This window comes from Saccopteryx bilineata, chromosome 5 (genome assembly GCF_036850765.1).
Source record: "Saccopteryx bilineata isolate mSacBil1 chromosome 5, mSacBil1_pri_phased_curated, whole genome shotgun sequence".
Lineage (NCBI taxonomy): Eukaryota > Metazoa > Chordata > Mammalia > Chiroptera > Emballonuridae > Saccopteryx > Saccopteryx bilineata.
Window position 1 is genome coordinate 70,421,046 of NC_089494.1, and position 21,050 is coordinate 70,442,095.

Below are 21,050 nucleotides of genomic sequence, written 5' to 3' on the forward strand. Positions count from 1 at the left end.
AATAATATAACATAGAACAGACCAAGGCACATTCCATATCAGAATAATAAACCAGTTCATTGAGGATGCATTGAGTCAGAGATGTGTCAGGTTGAAGGTCCATGAAAGGAGGTGGCACTTGAACCAGACTCTGAAGGGTGGAGATAAACTTATTGAGGGAATATGGTGGAAAAGGAAATCTCAAGCAGAGGAACAAACATTCATATTGTTCACCAGATTCACTCATTCATTTATCTACCCACCCATTCTATATTTTGTATTTCTTTCAAAAGACATCATCTTTGGAAAAACTTAAATGCGCTTACTTGGTATTAAATGCATTCCTTTTATTGGTTTTATAAATATTCATAGTCATTACATTTAAATATAATATGTTATTTTATTATATAATGATTTTAATTACATTGTTATAAGGTCTATATTTTTAGATATTTTTATAAAGGTTTTTCCTTAAAGAGGAAGTTAAAGCAGTTTTGAATTATTCTCATTATTTCATTTTAGAAAACAAAATAATTCTTTCAGAAATGCATTTGACTTAGCAGATTTAGGGATTAGTTACAATTATACCTTTCAGAGAAGCTGACATTTGACCCTATCCTTTATGTATGGTTCTTATAAAAAAAAACCCACTCTAATATAGAGTTTTACTTAGACCATTTCATTTTTGAAATTGGTTCCAAACTGTTTTAAAATCTTTTATCCTTATTGAATTTGTTCATTTGTCTAAAACAATGAAATTTTGGGTTGACATAGTTAAATTAATTTTTCTTATCTTTTGATTTTGGTTAGTTTGAAACATATTTTCTGTAATGTTGTTTGAATGCTAATTAAAAGTAAATAAAAAGTCTACTTTTACAATGTGCTTTTAAAAACTACACTCTTACCTTCATCCCACTCCAGTATTGAGACTCATTTATTTTATAATGTTTTTATGAAGAACAAACAAAATACAAAAGATTGCCTCAACACATTACAATATTTAAATTCTTCTTCTAAATAACAGAATTATATAGCTATTTAGTCCGTTATCTTTAAATCTGTGTTGAAAGATATTGAATCTTATTACTGTGTTTCAAATATATTGCTTTGTATTGAGCATATGGCATGTATTATGAAACATAACTAATTTCTATTTACAGGTATGTGACCTTAAACATTTTAAATCAGTAGACTAAAGTGTCCCTCATGCTGCATTTCTAAACTTCAGTACCTAACCTTCTTACTTCTCACAGGGGTAATAACAAACTGGATCTATCAAGGATGCAGCTCTGTGCTTTAACCAGGCAGAGGCATATGTGACCACTTTTGCACAGGTTACCTAAAAATAAATCCTATGTATATAATATTTTTTTCAGCATCATGCATGCTCTTCAGCTACAAAATTGTTCTGCCTGACCCATTGCAAGAAAGTAGGAACATATATGTACAGTTCCATGGATGAACTGACATCCCAGCATGTCACTGGGCCAATTCCATCATTTTTTGTTATGCTCTTGATGGCTTTCTTGATCTGTCTTATGTCCTTAGGTGATTTCAAGTGCATGATCTATAAATTTGTATTGAATATATTATAAAAGTAGTAAGTAAGATATAGACTGTAACAGAGGCAACTGAAGCAACTTTTAACCTGAAAGCCTCATCAACTTCCTCTGCTGCTAAATGTATAGATATACATCACATTCAATTGTCACATCATTGCTGTGAGAGTAAAGCTGTAATGTTCTCACCATGACAACAACAGCAAAAACCTTAATTATGTGAAGTGAAGGATGTGTTAACTTATTGTGGTAAACATTTCACAGTATATACATGTATCAAATCAGTACATTGTACACCTTAAACTTACACAATGTTGTATGTCAATTATAACTCCGTAAAATTGGAAAAATTGTCACATTTAAATTCAGTAAATTAAAACTCTATGAAGAAACAGTCTTTGTGGGAGAAATATTTTAGCCATAAACATAAAATCTCAGAACAGGAAATGACCATTCTAATGCAAGACCTGTATTGACAGTTAAGGAACTGTCTCATCATACAAATGAGCTGCTTTCTATATATACATCTAGAAAGTTGGGGACAGAGCCAAGGTACCCTGATTCTGGTCCAAACCTTGAGTACACTTGAAATGATTTTAAGCACAGTGATAGCTAGAGTTCTATTTTTTAAAATCAAGTCAGTAATTAACATTTGGTTATTTTTTGATTATATATAAAATGCATCAATTAATAATTTAATAGGCCCTGCCTATGAATGAATTAATTATAAGTGCTTGAAATACTTAATTTGATTCCAGAAGTAATACTACTCATGGATGAGAATAAGTTTCTGATACAGAGATATGCAGAGTAGCCTCAAGAAGATAAGAGGTTTAAATAAAATATATTATGAAATGAATGAAGTGAACACTAAATCTGTCAATAAGATATAAAACACTTAAAATTAGAAACAGATTAATATGAATTGCCTTATCTGATACTTTTCACAAATAAAATACACCATAAAGATATAATATGTCTCTTTAATTTTAGTATAGCTTGTTAGATGACAGAACTCTTAATAGTTTCTTGGGTGGGGAGGAATCTATGTTAATAAGAATCTTGTTGCCTGGGCCTGACCTGTGGTGGCGCAGTGGATAAAGCGTCGACCTGGAAATGCTGAGGTCACCGGTTCGAAACCCTGGGCTTGTCTGGTCAGGCACATATGGGAGTTGATGCTTCCAGCTCCTCCCCCCTGTCTCTCTCTCCTCTCTCTCTCCTCTCTAAAATGAATAAATAAAATAAAAAAAAGAAAGAATCTTGCTGCCTGACCAGACAGTGGCACAGTGGATAGAGCATCTGCCTGGGTTGCAGAGGACTCAGGTTCAAAACCCCCAGTTTGCAGGCTTGAGCATGGGTTCATCAGCTTAAGCACGGGGGTCGTTAACTTGAGCATGGGATCATAGACATGAGCTTGAGACTATTCATGTTCTCTTTTGGTTCCATACAAATTTTGGAATATTTGTTCTATATCTTTGAAGTATGTCATTGGTATTTTAATAGGAATTGCATTGAATATATAGATTACTTTAGGTAAAATAGACATTTTAATGATGTTTATTCTTCCTATCCATAAACACAGTATATGCTTCTACTTGTTTGTGTCTTCCTTGATTTCTTTTATCAATGTTTTATAATTTTCCAAGTACAGGTCTTTAACATCCTTGGTTAAATTTACTCCTAGGTACTTTATTTTTTTTGTTGCAATAGTGAAGGGGATTGTTTCCTTAATTTCTCTTTCAGACTCTTTATTGTTGGTGTAAAAAATGCCTCTGATTTCTGAATATTAATTTTATATCCTACCACCTTGCTGAATTTATTTGTCAGGTCCAGTAGTTTTTTGTCTGAGACAAGAGTTTTCTATGTACAATATCATATCATCAGCAAATAATGATCGTTTTACTTCTTCTTTTCCAATTTGGATGCCTTTCATCTCTTCTTTCTGTCTGATTGCTGTGGCTAGGACTTCCAGAACTATGTTGAAGAAGAATGGTGAAAGGAGGCACCCCTGCCTTGTTCCTAAACTTAAGGGGATTGCTTTTAATTTTGCCCATTTAGTATGATAGTAGCTGTGGGTTTGGCATAGATGGCTTTTATCATGTTGATGTGTGTTCCCTGTATTCCCACTTTGCTGAGAGTTTTGATCATAAATGGTTGCTGGGTTTTATCAAAGGCTTTTTATTCATCTGTTGATATTATCATGTGATTTTTATCCTTCCTTTTGTTTATGTGATGAATCACATGATTGATTTGCATATATTACATGAGCCTTGCCTCCCCAGAATAAATCCCACTTGATCATGATGTATGATTTTTTTTCATGTATTGCTGGATTTGGTTTCCTAATATTTTGTTGAGAATTTTAGCATCTAAATTCATCAGAGATATTGGCCTATAGTTTTCTTTGTTTTGTTTTTATCTGGTTTTGGAATCAGAATTATGCTTGCCTCATAAAAGGAGCTTGGAAGTCATCTCTCCTCTTGAATTTTTTGAAATATCTTGAAAAGGATAGGAGTTAATTCTTCTTTGAATATTTGATAGAATTTGCCTGTGAAGCCTTCTGGCCCAAGGCTTTTGTTTGTTGGGAATTTTTTGATAACTGTTTCAATCTAATTTGTTGTAATTGGTCTGTTCAGGTTTTCTGATTCTTCCAAATTGATTTTTGAAAGATGATGTTTCAAGGAATTTGTCCGTTTCACCTAAGCTGTCTAATTTTTTGGCATACAGTTCTTTATAGTATTTTCTTACAATCCTTTGTGTTTCTGCTGTGTCAGTTGTTACTTCTCCACTCTCATTTCTAATTTTATTTATTTGAGTCCTCTCTCTTTTTTTCTTGGTGAGTATGGTTAAAGGTTCATCAATCTTGTTTACCTTTTCAAAGAATCAAGCTCTTGGTTTTATTGATCCTCTGTATTGTTTCTTTAGCCTCTATGTCATTTATTTCTGCTCTAATCTTTATTATTTTCTTCCTTCTACTTTCTTTGGGCTTTACTTGCTGTTCTTTTTCTAGTTCTTTAGATGCAGGATTAAATTGTTTATTTTACCTTTTTCTTGCTTCATAAGGTATGCCTGTAATGCTATAAACTTCCCTCTCAGGGCGGCTTTTGCTGTGTCCTATAAATTTTGAATTCTTTTATGTTCATTTTCATTTGTTTCAAGGAAATTTTTTATTTCTTCCTTGATCTCATTGTTAACCCATTTGTTATTTAATAACATGCTATTTAGTTTTCAAGTGTTTGAGTGTTTTTCAGTTTTTCTATTGTAGTTGATTTCTAGTTTCATGCCATTGTGACAAAAAAAAAGGTGCTGGATATGATTTCAATCCTCTTAAATTTATTGAGACTTGTTTTGTGTCATAACATGTGGTCTATCCTAGAGGATGTACCAAAAGCACTTGAAAAGAATGTAAATTCTGTTGCTTTAGGGTGAAAGGTTCTGAAAATATCTATTAAATTCAGGTGATCTAGTGTGTCCTTTACATCTGCTGGTTCTTTGTTAATTTTCTTACTTGAGGATCTATCTAGTGATGTTAGTGGAGTATTGAAATCCCCTACTATTATAGTATTGCTGTTGATCTTGCCTTTCATGTCCATCAAAATCTGCTTTTTATGTGCTTTTCTATTAGGTGCATAGATATTTATAATGGTTATATCTTCTTGTTGGCTTGCTTCCTTTTATCATTATGTATTGACCTTCTTTATCCCTTACTATAGCTTTTGTTTTAAAATCTATTTTGTCATATAAGTATTGCTACCCCAACTTTTTTTTCATTTCATTTCCATTTGCATGAAATATTTTTTTCCATCCCTTTACTTTCATTTTATGTGTATCTTTTGTTTTGAGGTGGGTCTCTTGTATACAGCATATGTAGAGGTCCTGTTTTCTTATCCTTTCAGCTACCCTATGTCTTTTCATTAGAGCATTTAATCCATTTACATTTAAGGTTATTATTGATATGTACTTGTTTATTGTCATTTTAATCTTTAAATGTACATTTCTCTTTTTCTAGATTTTTTTCTCCTTTGTTCTGTTTATAACAGGCCCATTAACATTTCTTGCAGAATTGGTTTGGTTGTAATGAATTCCTTGAGTTTTTTTGTTTGTTTGTCTGTTTTTGTCTGGGAAGCTTTTTATTTCTCCTTCAATTTTAAACAATAGCTTTGCTGGATAAAGAAGTCTTGGTTGTAGACTCTTGTTCTGCATTTCTTTGAATATTTTTTGCCATTCCCTTCTGGCCTCAAGTGTTTCTGTTGAGAAGTTGGATATCATCCTATGGGGGCTCCTTTGTAGGTGATTGACTGCTTTTCTCTTGCAGCTTTTAGCATTCTTTCTTTATCACTTAGCTTTGGTCTTTTAATTATGATGTGTCTTGGTGTAGGTCTTTGGGTTCCTCTTTACTGGGATTCTCTGTGCTTTCTGAACTTGTGTGACTTTTTCTTGTATCAATTCAGGGAAATTTTCAGCTATGATTTCTTCAATCAGGTTCTCTATCCCTTGTTCTTTCTCTTCTCCTTCAGGAACCCCTATGATGCAGATGTTGATTCTCGTCATGTTGTCACAGAGCTCTATTAGAGTTTCCTCACACTTTTTGATCATCTTTTTCTTTTTGCTGTTTTGCTTCCATGCTTTTGCTTATCTTGTCCTCTAAATCACTGATTTGATCCTCTGCTTTTTCCAGGCTGTTTTTAATTCCTTCTAGTGTAGCCTTCATTTCTGATATTTTGTTTGTCATTTCTGTCTGATTCTTTTTTATGATTTCAAAGTCCTTTTTGATGCCTGCTATCTCTTTGTTAAGGTACTCATTTTGTCCATCTATTGGTGTTCTAAAATCCTTGAGCATGCTAACAATCATTATTCTAAACTCTGCATCTGGTATTTTGGTTTGTTCTACCTCATTCAGTTCTTTTTCTGGGGATTTCTCTTGTTGACTCATTTGAATTCCATTTCTCTGCCTTTCCCTTTTGTCTCTGTATAGACTACTCCTTTGGATGTGTTGTCTGTGTAGTTAACTGAGTTTAGGGTTGGTGTTGTCTGCCTCCAACTTTCAGTTGTGTTGTTTCTAGATCTTCTTGGTTTGGTCAGCTATTTGTATTCTGCTGTGGGCTATCTGTTGCTACTACTCTATTTGCTATTTGTGATAGCGTTTTCTATGCCTTAGCTGGGTCAGGTATGAGGAGCCTTTCCTTAAGATACCACTCTAAGTAGGGTTGTTAGGTCCTGAGCTGATGCTCTCCATATCTGGTCACTGGATATATCAGCCCTGGACCTCCCTGGCCAGAATCTGGCACAGACCAGTGGGGGTCACTGCTTTTGACGGGCTCTTAGCAACCTTCTTGGAGCTTCAGGCAATCCAGAATTTGTGGCTGCCTCTCCTCAGCCATGATGCAGTTGTAAATATCAGCTGCACTCCTAGGCTGGCTTATATTTAGTCTTTGCCAGTGTGTGTGGCCTCTCTATTCATGAATTGTGGTCTTTCCACCAGCCGCCTGCTTCCTCCACTGCCTCAGACACTCAGGCACTGATGTGGGCTCGTGAACCACAGCTCAGGCTGCCCCACAGGGTGGAGGACCTCTCAACTCACTGAGCTTTACCCCTTGTAGTCATGTGGGCTGCCTGCTCCACCCCCCGCCTCCGGTGAGTTTGACGTCTCTCTTGGCTCTGCCCCCCCCCCACTGCTGCACAAGCTGCCTGGCTGGGCTCTGCCCCCATCACTGTGAGGGCCAAGCTTCGTGGTCACCTCCACAGCATGACTCTCTCACCCTTCGGAGGGTACTCAGCAGGTTGTGGGGCTGTGTAGCACAGACCTCAGCACTCAAAACCTGTATCCCTGATGTACCCCCTACTTCTAAGTGTCTCTCTGAACTGACTGGAGCAGGAGAGCCTCTGGTTAGTGAAGTAATTGCTTACCTTTGCTGGCTTGGTTCTCCCAGGAAGAATACCCACTTTAGGTTTGGGAAGTGACCCAGTACAGGGGTCAGAGTGGCTGTCACCCACAGTTTCTCCCTGTGCCCCTAAGACTTCACTCTCCTCTAACAACTTCAGTCCTTTCAGCGCCCCCACTCCCGGATCCCTGGGTAAGTGGCTAATCGAGACTGTCTGAGCAGTCCCTTTAAGTTGGAGCCTGGGTCTGAGAGTTCTGTCTCCCTCTTGCAAAGAGTAACCCAGCTCTTCTTTCAGCTAAATGCTGTCTGTATGCCTCCTCTAGTCTCTAGGGTTCCAGGATGGGATTCCAGTCCTGTGGCTGAGGACCCACAACTCTCCTGGCAACTAACCCCACCTTGAGAGACCCCTGGGCTTTCTCTCACTCCTGGGGACAGGGCAGCCCTTTCTGCATCTCTGCCTTTTCTACCAGCTCAGTGTGGTTCCTTCCATTATGCTTGGTTATAGATTCCTCTTAGTTTAGTCCAAAGTTGGTTTTCTAAGATGATTGTTCCTAAGTTAAGTTGTAATTCACTTTGGTTCTGGGAGGTGAGAGTTGTAATATATGCCTACTACATCGCCATCCCCCCGCCCCGGGGAAACATAATTTTTGAGAAAACTGTTTTCAGTAATATATGGGTGTGTTTAATTTTTAAATTATTATTCTATTTTATTTTTACCAAACTACTATTAGAAAACATTAGGTACATGTTAACAAATGGTCATTCTCTGCACATTTTAGTTGTAAAGAATGACTTTAAATACTTTTCTTTGGCAGAAACTGCATATATAAAGGTAGGAAAGATATTTTATGGGTGCTGATTTTCATTTTATATTGTATTTTCAGTATTAGAAATTCACATTTCAAAAACTGGTAATTGTTTCACTCACTGGGATTTATCTTTCCTTGTCCTTCCTCATTTTGAGTAGGTATAGGGGATAGCATTAATCATTCAATGTATAGATTGGTTTTTGACATTCTGGTGTTTTAAAAATTATAAATAACAGTTAATGAGCTCAAGTCTTAGAGTCTGCACTTTTACCTCATGTTTTGCCATCATGTTTGCCTCTGTTCCATCCTTATTCACCCATTTGATGCAATTCTCTGGCATGTCTCAGGAGAACTGTTTAAATATTTGATTCTAAAGTTTTTAAGACATTCTTTCTATTTGATTCACTATATTCTAGCTTCTTAAATATCTATTTTCTGCAAAGAACATTTCTGGTTTAGTGCACAGGACCCCTGAATACTGTTTTTAGTTGCTTTAAATTTCAAGACCTCATTAGTGAATGCTGCTTCCCTTTCAGTTGGAGAGAAATTTCGAGATAAAACTGTAGGATCTGGCTAAGAAATCTACAACCAGTTCAACCTTATTATGCAAGCAAACTTTGTTTGTTTGTTTGTTTAATATTTAAGATCTTATCTTTTAATTACCTAAGTTGTCATGTTGTTGAATAGAAAGTGCCCTGGGTAGAATATTCTGAGAACACTAAGAACTCCTGGTGAAATCATTGGCTTTATTTTTACTTTCCCTGGTAGTGGCTGAGATTTGACCTCATTACTGCTCCAACAACTAACACTGTATACCATGTTGACCTTGTGATGGATCTGTTAAGTAGATTTCCTGCTGAATGAGCAGCTGTTTCCAAAATGCCTACATAGTTTCTCTGGTAGAAAGAATACCAGGAAAGGAAAAACTCCATATTCTTGCCCTTTATTTGAAAAAGTGCTGGACTTATAGTTGCACATAAATCTAATGTGAGCTAAGAGTTTATTATAATTAGTAAATAAAACGATGACTTTCTGCTAAATTAGTGTAATAAAAATGAAAATCTAGAATAACAGAGAGGAAAATAGTATTAAATTTTCACTGATGAAGGATATCTGAAGCACTTTTAAACTGGGGACATCTTTTTACATATTGCTTTCAATTGGGGCATTATGTTTTAAAATTTTTAAAGAAATGAGAAATTTCAGAGAGACCAGAAAAAGATTGAAGGACCCTTGAGTGGCTCAGAAAAGTAAAACATGTATAGAAACAAAATACTTTACTCAAGATGAAAAACACAAATAGAAATATATTAGGTAATTTACAATTTTTATTTATTTTTATTTGTCAGTTGCAGTTGACATTCAATAGTCTTTTATATTATTTACAGAATGATCCTCCTATAAGTCTAGTACCCACTTGGCACCATACATAGTTATTACAATATTATTAACTATATTCCCTATGCTCTACTTTGGTAATCTCCAACTTTTAAAATGCTAAAAAGATAAAAGAAGACTTTTCAAGTCACAAGACTTATTACTTACAAATTCCAGAAATGAGGTGGGTGCTACAACAAAATGAGCTTGGGGGAGGGCAGCCCTCCATCCCAGGTCAAGAGCAAAAAGGGGCTAGAAAGCAAGGTAGCAAGCACCTATTATTAGGTAGTTAGGGCAGAGGTCACTCACTTTCTCGGGCCCAACTCTATGCAGTTATTTTCAAAGGTGCCCTTGGAAAATCAGAGCAAAAACTTGGAGCAGGAATTCTAAATTCAAGTCCTTATTTAAATATCCAGACTCTGGGTGTGAGCAGGCTTGCTATACTGTAAAATGCCTAAAAAGCAACTCCAAATAGCTGTTTTCTCATCACAGGAGCTACAGTCTTTCTCTTTCTAATACACAGATGACAGGATCTATGCATTTCTACAGAAGGCAAAAAAGAAAAAAAAAAAGTCCTCACAACTGCAAGGGAAAGAAAAGCATATTTAAAATTTTAAGTTATCCCGTATTAGAATAGTAAAGTTAGAAAACACTGGACTCCTACAAAGCATAGTAACTGTCTCTGTGGAATTCTGCTCTAAATGCATTTTGACCCTTTATTCTGAACTTTAATATTTTACTCCTTAATGATTCAGGATCCTCATTATAGTTTTTCAATTGTGAAATGAGGCTATAAAGTGAAAAGATGGGTAATATTAATTTTAATGAAAAATGTCTTTCTTGCTTATTGACATATGATTGAGTTCAGAATCATCCTTGCTGTCCTCTGTGTATCTTGTTTTGAGGGTTAGGTGAAATAACTATTCTAGGTGCTCTCTTCAAAGAATAGCTTTTGTCATGTGAAGAAAACAAATTTTATAGTATGTACATTATGTGTCAGTTCTTTGGAATGTTTCAACACAAGTCATCCTCTTTGAATAAGGTGTTTGTTAAGTTTTGTTTCTTTTAGTGCTGCTATATGTTTGATGATTATCTGCTTCTGAGGGTCAGAGTATCAGATTATTAGACAATCCTACTTATAATACCTGTCAAAACAAGGAATGACCCACTAGCATTAACCACTATCCATACTACCATGAAATAGCTTTCCAATGTGATTACGTATTTCAGGAAATGTGAATAATAAATTTCTAAGTGACCAGGTTAGGGAAATTTCTTATATGACACCTATATTTATAACCTCTATTCATATGCAGTGTGAGGTGCATTATAGAAAATACACCTGCTAGGCAATCAAATGAAGAATCATAAAAATTATAAAGATTTTAATTTGATATTTTCACTAATTGAAAGGGGATGCTTGGATACATACTTAAGTTTATAATGAAGATTAGGAACATTTCCAAACTATCGTATTTCCCCATGTATAAGATGCACCTATTTTGAAAATTTGGGGCTCTAAAAACTGGGTGGTCTTATACAGTGGTTGTAGATTTTTTTACTTGCATTTACCACTTTTTCACATTTTTTTTTGTGCTCATTGTTGATGACAGTGATTCATCATCAGACACAGATGAGGACAAGTTAATGAAGGGGAGTATTGACAGTGATGAGGAGTTGTATCAATTTTATGATAAATAAAACTTGAGTTCAATAACTTTATGTAATACATTTTTTTTTCAAAATTTGGGCCCCCAAATTAAGGTGTGTCTTATACATGGGAAAATATGGTACTTCAGTGTTTTATGGATACATATTGAAAAATATGGAAAGATGTGCCCCAGTTGGGGCAAAAGTAAGTTTACAGTTCATTTGGAAAATAATAATACAAGTATAAATTCTGTGTTTCATGTACTCACAACTGTGAACCTACTTTTGCCCCACCCTATATACACCTATGTGTGTAGATATATACCGTATAGTAGTTACCGCAAGGGAATAGAATCAAGCAATGTGCAGGGGAAGGGTATTTTATACTATATACTGTTCGATATTGAAAAATTTTTATTCCATTATATGGGTTTTATGTAAAGAATGACAATATTTTTTAAAATACCCACAGTCATATATTATTCAATAAAAATGCAGAGATACTAACGATGGCATATTTCCCATTTCTTACACTAGTGAGTCTGCCTCTATGGTCCTGTGTCTCCACTTACTTTTGTTTTTATGGTGACTGAGAAAGATAAAAAAATTATTTTTATTTACATTCAAAGAAGTAATAGGCAAAAAATACATTTCACTGTTTTATTTAAAAATAATATCTGAGAAAGTAATCAATGAGCTAAGGTACACAATGAAGAATTGATGCTTCTCATCTCCGTTTCTGTCTGTCCCAATCTGCTATCCCTCCCCTTGTCTCTCTCACTAAAAAAAGAAAATCAACTATACTAAATGGCTTATTTATAATATCAAAATGGAAAATTTTCATACTAAACTATTTATTTCACTGCCTTTAGTACAGTATAATCATTCTTCCATGTCCAAAATTGTAAGAAAGGTAGCTAAATAACCAATGCTTGAGTCTATAGAAATAAAAATAATCAGATAATTAATTATATAAAATGACAAATTTTGACATGATCTTGTTAGCCTTCTATTTAAAGGCATGCTTTGGATCTACTTAAACAAACTTATGTTTTAATAAGTATTGAACTTAAAGGCTGAATAGATCAGAACCAAACTGTCTGTATTACTGGGACATGCACATAAATATTGAATAGATACACAGAACTGAAATAGTTCTACTTAATGACTACTGTACTTAGTGCATTTGCAGAAAAACTTTGAATTTCTAAAAATATTCTAAACTTTAATTTTCAAAGAGCCACAAATAATTTGCCTTGTGATACAAATTATTTGTAATTCGCCTGACCGGGCAGTGGCGCAGTGGATAGAGTGTCGGATAGGGATGCGGAGGACCCAGGTTCGAGACCCCGAGGTCGCCAGCTTGAGTGCAGGCTCATCTGGTTTGAGAAAAGCTCACCAGTGTGGACCCAAGGTCACTGGTTTGAGCAAGGGGTTATTCTGTCAGCTGTAGCCCCACGGTCAAGGCACATATGAGAAAGCAATCAATGAACAACTAAGGTGTCACAATGAAAAACTAATAATTGATGCTTCTCATCTCTCTCCGTTCCTGTCTGTCTGTCCCTATCTATCCCTTTCTCTGACTCTCTCTCTCTGTCCCTGAAAAAAATTATTTGTAATTCATGTTAAAAATTTTGATAATTTCTGTTCCAGTGAGGAATAACATTGAATAACTGTCATTTATTATATAAAAATCTGAGCCAAACCCTAAATTTAATTGACAAAAAATTGCCATAAAAGCTATTGGGGGTAAAAGTTTCAATGACAAGATACACTCTATAAAATCATAACTTTTACTTACTTATAAATTAACTTGACATGACTCTTCTTTGTTAATGCTCTTTCAAACAGTGAAAAAAACAAATATTGAAGTTGAAGATGTTTTCATTGATTTAGGTTAAGTCATAATTTTTTTAATTTTTTATTTTAATGAAAGGAGGGAAGGCAGAGAGATAGACTCTCACATGTGCCCCTACGGGATTCTTACAGCAAGCCCACTAGGGGGCCAGTGCTCAGCCCATGCAGGGCCTTTGCTCCGTTGCTCAGCAACTGAGCCTTTTTTTTTTTTTTTTTTTTAGCACCTGAGGCGGAGGTCACAGAGCCATCCTTAGCACCTAAGGCCAATTTGCTTGAATCAATCGAGCCAGGGCTGCAAGAGGAGAAGGAGGGAGGGGTGGAGAAGCAGATGATCGGCTCTCCTGTCTGCCATGACTGGGAATCAAACCCAGGACTTCCACATGCCACCAACGCTTTACCACTGAGCCAACCAAATAGGCTGGGGCCAGTCAGAATTCTAAAAATTGGAATAATTTTATTTAAAAGGTGTTACCAGCTAAGAAGAAATATTTTTTTTAAAAAATAAAAGTTGTTACTAGCTGAGAAAAAAACCATTATAACTATGTCCTAGTTATCGACATTTTGGCTAATATCAGGGAAGTGCTTTGTATTCTTCCCATTAGCAATCCCTTCCACAGCTTTGCCTCAAAATCCAGACTGATAATTCCTTTTCCAGATTGAAGGACTTTGTCTCATCTCCATAGAATCAGAGTGTCGTGTCTCTCCCTGGTGACCACAGCTGAGTGGTCAAGAACTGAGGACACCAAATAATTGTAGTTTTAGATATAGTACTTAAAAGTGTATTTTTCTGTGTGTGATAATTGGCACAATAGGACATAATAATTGTAAGTTTTCCCATTGTTTCTGGAAAGATGTATATTTTATAACCTTGAGTCTTACAGAGTATTCAGTCCTAATTAATCTCTAGTTCCTTTATTTTAAAGTAATTTTAGATTAATTCAATCAGTTTTAAATAACCTGCTTTTGCCCTAGCTGGTTGGTTCAGTGGATAAATAACCTACTTTTTAAGTGAAATTTCATATTGTTAGTGTTCATAACTGATATTATTATAATTCTTTAGTCTGGTAGAAATAATGCCTCTACGCTAAAATAGATTAGCAGTATTAATTTAATAGAATATTCATAATTCTTTGCTCCTGTTATAAAAAGAACATTGCTTACATCATTCATTACTTAACAATATTTTATTAATTCCCTTCTCACTGATGGTGAATACTGTGCAATAATAATAGCACTGAGAATTGAACGCAGTACCCATAAAGAATACTGTTAGCTTCAAAGTCAGTCTCTAAAAAATTAATATTTTAGATTAGGCCTAAAATATTAATACAAATTAATAGATTGGAGAATTAAACTGAAATGAGTATTTCCTCATTTTTAGCACTTGAATTTTTTAACAATTTTAAACAAAAATAAAGTTGTAATCTTAATATAAGATGTGACGTAATAACTAGCAGTTTTCAATATTCACATGTTATTTAGCAAATGAGAATGAAAAATGAACTCTTCCACTAATGTGCAGCTCTACCCTTTATAAAACAATATTCGGAAAAATTGACAGAGTTTTGCAATAATTGTACGTATTTTTTTTCTAAAAGTTTTTGTGTATGTGTTTGTGTATAAACATCATGTTTGATCAAAAAGTTCTGGATGGAAAGAACTTACTTGCTTGTGTTATGATCAGTTATATGATCATAATGACAATGACTTCATTCTTCTTGTGTACTAGTCTGCCATGTTAATGTCATTAAATCTGTTTTAGAGTTTGCATGTGGTGTTCACTTTAGTAGCCACTATCTCTTGACATGATAAGTAATACTTTATGATCTTTTTTATTATATTATACTATAAAATTTCAGTACTGTACTCTGAAATTTTATAATAAAATGTGTGTTGTTGGCTGAGTTAATTATGATGATCTTTAGTGTTTTCATTATAATATAATATTTTCCTGTTTTGGTCTCAATGAGAGGCTTCTATCTATCTCATCCTGATACATATTCTGAAATGAGGTAATGAGTAAATGTGTTTGGATTTCATTTTATACTAATTTGTGGGGTTTTTTTTAATTTTAAGTTTCAACAAGTATTTTCTGCCAAATGCCAGATCTGACCTTCCAGTTATGAGGCAATGACAATTTGGCACATGCATGTTATTGCTATTAGGGTCTTGGCTGTCCTAAAATAATAATTATTGTTACAAAATTTTTCATTAAACATAAAACATAATAAAAATGCAGCCAATACTTTACAAATGCTGTAGTTTACCTCAAAATATCACCTTATGCTAATTATATGTAAATATTTGTTGGCCTAATAAAAATAACAAAATTTATTTTTCACAGGATGTATAGATAGAGCAAGCATATATGCGTTGTAAGGTTACTTGACCTCTGTGTGTTTGTTTTTTATGACCATCAGACTGTTAATATTTTTTTAAACAGTTTGCATGACTCTGATTATAAAATATGGCTTAAATGCAAGATTTGAATGAACTCTAAATGAACTATCTGGTGGGTGGTGAATATCTCTTTAGAGACTGAACCGATCAAGTTCCTCTGAGTGCAGCACCATTGATAACCCTGTCCCAGGAGAAGGAGTAGAAGCGGAGGCTGCATCTATGAATTCTGATGAGCCAGAGGCCTGTTTTACAGATGGTAAGAGAAAAATCAAGACCTTGGTTCATAAGCACTTATTAGTGTTTTGGGTTTTGTCTTAAAGCTAACATTTACTAGGGATTGTTTAGTAAAAAGTTGACTACTCCTTTCCTTTCTGAGTCAGACATGGCTCTATGACCAAGGGCAAGTCATTAGAGCTTTCTTTTTATTTATTTTTTTTATTGTATTTATTTTTAATGGGGTGACATCAGTAAATCAAGATACATATATTCAAAGATAATATGTCCAGGTTATCTTAAAGTTCAATTATGTTGCATACCCATCACCCAAAGTCAGATTGTCCTGTCACCCTCTATCTAGTTCTCTTTGTGCCCCTCCCCCTCCCCCTTCCCTCTCCCTCGCATCCTTCTGATACCCTACTAACAATAATTTACAATAGCAGTGTGCTATACTACTAAACCACTCTACTAACTGTAGGATGTTCATACATTTCATTTTAAGTCCTTAATTCATGTTCCTAGCTCCACAGGAACACTAGAGTACAATTTAATGGGCTAAGTGTCACTATTGTTCTTTTCATCAAAAGTTTAAGTTATGTGCTATCAGTAAAGCATTTGATGCTGTTAACCACGGTCCATATCAACATTCTTCCACCATTTGTTTCAGAGGCCACGCTGTACCTGTGTTCTTCTTTCACAGCTCTGAGAGTTCTGAGTTTCTTCCCTCATTTTTTTAGTGACTGGTTTTATATACATTCCTTAAATAATGATGACCCCCACATTTTGATGCTTTGTTATCTTCTTAACCTCTATTCCTAAGGGTTTCATCCATGTCTAGAGCTTGAACAGCCATTTCTGTGTTGTTGACTTTTATATCATTACCTTTACTCCTATCCTCACTCTTGAATTCTGATCTGCCTACAATTCCCCATTATCTGCAGCCTTTAAACATCAGAAGTTTAATAAGTTTAAAACAAACTTTACTGGATTCTCACACATAACATTCTAGTTCCTTTGATCTTCATCTCATTTAGTGACATCATGATTGATTCTGCTTCTCAAGCTACGGACTTTGAGTCAGTCCTGATCTCTTTCTAACCAGAAGTTGATCACAAAAACCACAAGTTGAACAGAAACTCCGAGGATAATGTCCAAGTCCTACAGCATAATCTGATGCACACTAAAATTTAAGAGCCATTGGTTCATAAGATAAAACCTGAAGTCCTTAATTTGGCATGTAAAGCCCTCTACCTTTGGCCTCCATATATTCTTTTCTAACACTATCTTCTTTCATTCCTTTTCCTTTTCTGCCTTTTTCTTACTACTCCTGGATTTTTTTAGAGACTTTATTCTCTAAAAAAGTAGTAAATTTGAACTAGACCTAGAAAAGTATGCAGTATTTTCTAAGCAATGCTTGTGTCATCTAAGTAAAAACACAAACCTAGAGTAGGGTTGCAGTATAATTCAGTAATATCAAACACAGGATGTGAAGCCTGATAAACCGAGTTCTATGTAAAATACAGCTAACTCCCTGTGAAAACAAGAACACAATTTAAAATTTTATACTTCAGATACCTTATCTGTAAATTGGGTAAAACAACCACATCCATATCATAGGGTTGTTAAAGAGATTATGTGAGATAACACAATTTAATTTTTTTTTTTGTTATTGTATTTTTTGTATTTTTCTGAAGCTGGAAACAGACAGACTCCCGCATGCGCCCCACCGGGATCCACCCGGGACGCCCACCAGGGGCGATGCTCTGCCCACCAGGGGCGATGCTCTGCCCCTCTGGGGCGTCGCTCTGCACGACCAGAGCCACTCTAGTGCCTGGGGCAGAGGCCAAGGAGCCATCCCCAGTGCCCGGGCCATCTTTGCTCCAATGAAGCCTTGGCTGCGGGAGGGGAAGAGAGAGACAGAGAGGAAGGAGGGGGGGTGGAGAAGCAAATGGGCACTTCTCCTATGTGCCCTGGCCGGAAATCGAACCTGGGTCCCCCGCACGCCAGGCCGACGCTCTACCGCTGAGCCAACCAGCCAGGGCCGAGATAACACAATTTAATTAGCACAGTACCTGTCCTTTCCTTTTTGTTTTTACACTATTTTTTTTTTGTATTTTTCTGAAGTTGGAAACAGGGAGGCAATCAGACAGACTCCTGCATGCACCCCACTGGGATCCACCTGGCACGCCCACCAGGGGGCGATGCTCTGCCCATCTGCGGTGTAGCTCTGTTGTGACCAGAGGCATTCTAGTACCTGAGGCAGAAGCCATGGAGCCATCCTCAGTGCCTGGGCCAACTTTGCTTCAATGGAGCCTTGCCTGCAGGAGGGGAAGAGAGAGACAGAGAGAAAGGAGAGGGGGAGGGGTGGAGAAGCAGATGGGTGCTTCTCCTGTGTGCCCTGGCCAGGAATCAAACCCAGGACTCTTGCATACCAGGCCGACGCCCTACCACTGAGCCAACCGGCCAGGGCCTACAGTATTTTTTAAACAATTCTACATGGAAGCTATGACGGCATTGATGCTACACCTTAGCTGTTTTTGTTTTGTGTGTGTGTGTGTGTGTGTGTGTGTGAGAGAGAGAGAGAGAGAGAGAGAGAGAGAGAGAGAGGGAGGGAGAGAGAGACAAACAGATTGGAAGGGAGAGAGATGGGAATCATCAACTCATAGTTGCGGTCCCTTAGTTGTTCATTGATTGCTTTCTCAAAAGTGCCTTGATTGGGTGCTCCAGCTGAGCCGGGGAGCCATTGCTCAACCAGCAACCTTGGCCTCAAGCCAGTGACTATGGAATCATGTCTATAAGGCCACACTCAAGCCGGTGACTTTGGGGTTTTGAACCTGGGTCCTCAGCATCCCAAGCTGATGCTCTGTCCACTGCACTACTGCCTGGTCAGTCGATTTTGTCCTTAAAATAATGTATTTCTGTTAATTAGGTAGGAGACAACTCAATTTCTCCAAAATGTTCTGTATTCATCAACTTCCTTTGAAATGACAATAACTAATCTAACTTGAATAACACAGAAACCAACTCCTTTGTGCCTTTTATTGGAAATAAAATGTGGAAAGAACACTTGTTTTAGAGGATTTATAAATTTTAAAGAAATTTTTAAGAGGTGGTGAAACAATGATTAATTTCCCTAGTGAATTGTTTACATTAATTATACTGATCATGCTACTATATTTTATTAATGGGTAATCCGTCCTGGAAGAGGTCATTGGTTTCCTTATTATTTGAAATCATTGGTTTAACATGATGAAACCCAGTATAAACTTTATGTAATGGATCATGAGAGCAAATTAATGAAACCACCCAAAATATATATGATTTACCCTCAGGGGCCTATTAAAATGTTTGCGGTGTCTTTGTTATGTTTACATTTAATTAATAGTTCTTTTGAAAGAGAATGTGTGACAATGGTGCTAACCAGCTCAATTGGAAATCTAGGCCTTTGCATGAAAGCCAGACAAGCAGTCAAGTGCTCCCACCTCAAAACAGGAGAAGCTCTCTGAGGGGCGGCACATCCTGAAGGCGATATGTATGAAGCTTCAATGAAGCTTCTTCTCAGATCAAATGTTTACTAACTTTTCTAATTCGAATGCATAGCTCCTTTTCTTTATTATTTTTAATTTAAATGTTAAATTTTTCAATCACTTTCTCTCTGAGCCTCTTTGGGTCATAACTCTGTTCAATGTTTCTTCGTGAAGCTTTTTGTTCCCTGACTTCTCTTTCACCGCAGCCTTCACTGCATCTCTGCACCCCACGTCTCTGACTTCTCCTTCCAGCCTTGCTCTCCTTTCACCTGTCCCGGGGGGATGCAAGTAAATTTTTAACCACCAGCTTTCCAAGAAAAGAAAATAGTATGCATATGTACACCTGTTTATTATAAATTTTACTGATATAAAGGCTATGTATTGCTCAGTTTATAATAATAATGTGAACAATATTCTTTGTTACACATTCTATACAGCTCATTGATTCTCACAGAATGATTTTGTTGAATTTTGCCAAAATTTTGTATTGATTGAGAATCAATGACTGCAGTTGATGAACAAGCATAGTTTTAACCTGGAAGTTGGCTGGTGTTTTCAGTGATGTTAACCAGCATGGTGAAAGTGAAACAAAGAAGCTATATGACGCATTCACCAATGGTGGAGCAAATCTTTGCTGAATCAGATAATAGAATTTGAATAATGAAAAAATATTTTCTCAATTTTTTGTCTTATTCAATGTAATGGTTACAAACATGACATACTTTTACTGTTTTATCTGATTTATTAGCATTTCCTTCATCACTTTAAATCTCTTCTAGAAAATTAATAAGCGCTGATCTATAGCATTTGATGACTTTTGTAGTGTGAACGTTCCCACCATGGATGATCCCAAACTACTACAACTTCAGTACACGTGGGGTTGGGATGAGATGCACAATAACCCAAGAGTATAATGAATTTCCGCCATTGAGATAAAATACAAAAGTATTCTCAGAAACATAGATAATAGTAAAATTATTGTAAACTAATATGTTTTTAATATTTATTACCTTTTTTAAAACAAGTTATCATTTTAAATTTATACAATAGAATTTTTGATAATGGCTGTATTTAACAAATGTGCTAGCAAAATATCCTGCCACTTTAATAATGTGTTATTAAGAGCTGGTGTGAGCTGGCTCCCTGATACCACTGAATTCTGCCCCTTAATATTGCTGTTCTAGAATGTTCCAGACTTGATTCTTTTCTCTCCTTACCCTAAGTAATATTTCTGTCTGACCTCAGAAACTGTCCAGATCTTAGATGATACAAACATGCTACTGTTCTTACATATTCTTTTCTAGCTCAGACTTTTTCTCTGAGATTCAAATTCACACCTCCAAATATCTACAGAATATCCATACTTAGAGGTTTCATTAGCATCTTAGACTCATTACCTGCCAAGTGGCTCCTGCTCCCGTCATCATCCTGGGCTCTTCCTTTTCTCTCACATCCATATCCAATTAGTCACCAAATCCTACTGATTATACCTGCTAAACGTGTCTTGAATCTGTTATTATTCTTAGTGCCCTGAACCAGAATTCTAAATGGTTTTCTGGGTCTTTCCTTACCTTTACCCCTCTTTTTTCTCCTCTTTCAACTTACCCTCCACACAACTGTTGGCGACATCCACTTAAATTGTAATCTGCCTAATTACTCTGCTTACAACCCTGCACTGACTCTTTAATGTTTACAGGATATAGACCCAACTCCTTAAGGCAGGGGAAATGCTTTCTGTAACCTGATCAATTCCTCTAACCTCCCCTGTGCCTCCGTGTATACTTTGCTTTCATC

At 35.9% G+C, this 21,050-nt stretch overlaps 1 protein-coding gene across 2 annotated transcripts in view; it reads left to right on the plus strand.

The window, feature by feature from the left end:
• The window catches only part of LOC136337642 (sodium channel protein type 9 subunit alpha), a 163,070-nt gene that overhangs the window by 118,666 nt on the left and 23,354 nt on the right, over positions 1–21,050 (plus strand). For both annotated transcript variants that reach the window (XM_066279172.1, XM_066279171.1), the window contains one exon: positions 15,649–15,769. In XM_066279172.1, the coding sequence (XP_066135269.1) occupies positions 15,649–15,769 (121 nt within the window). The remainder of the gene's footprint in view (positions 1–15,648; positions 15,770–21,050) is intronic.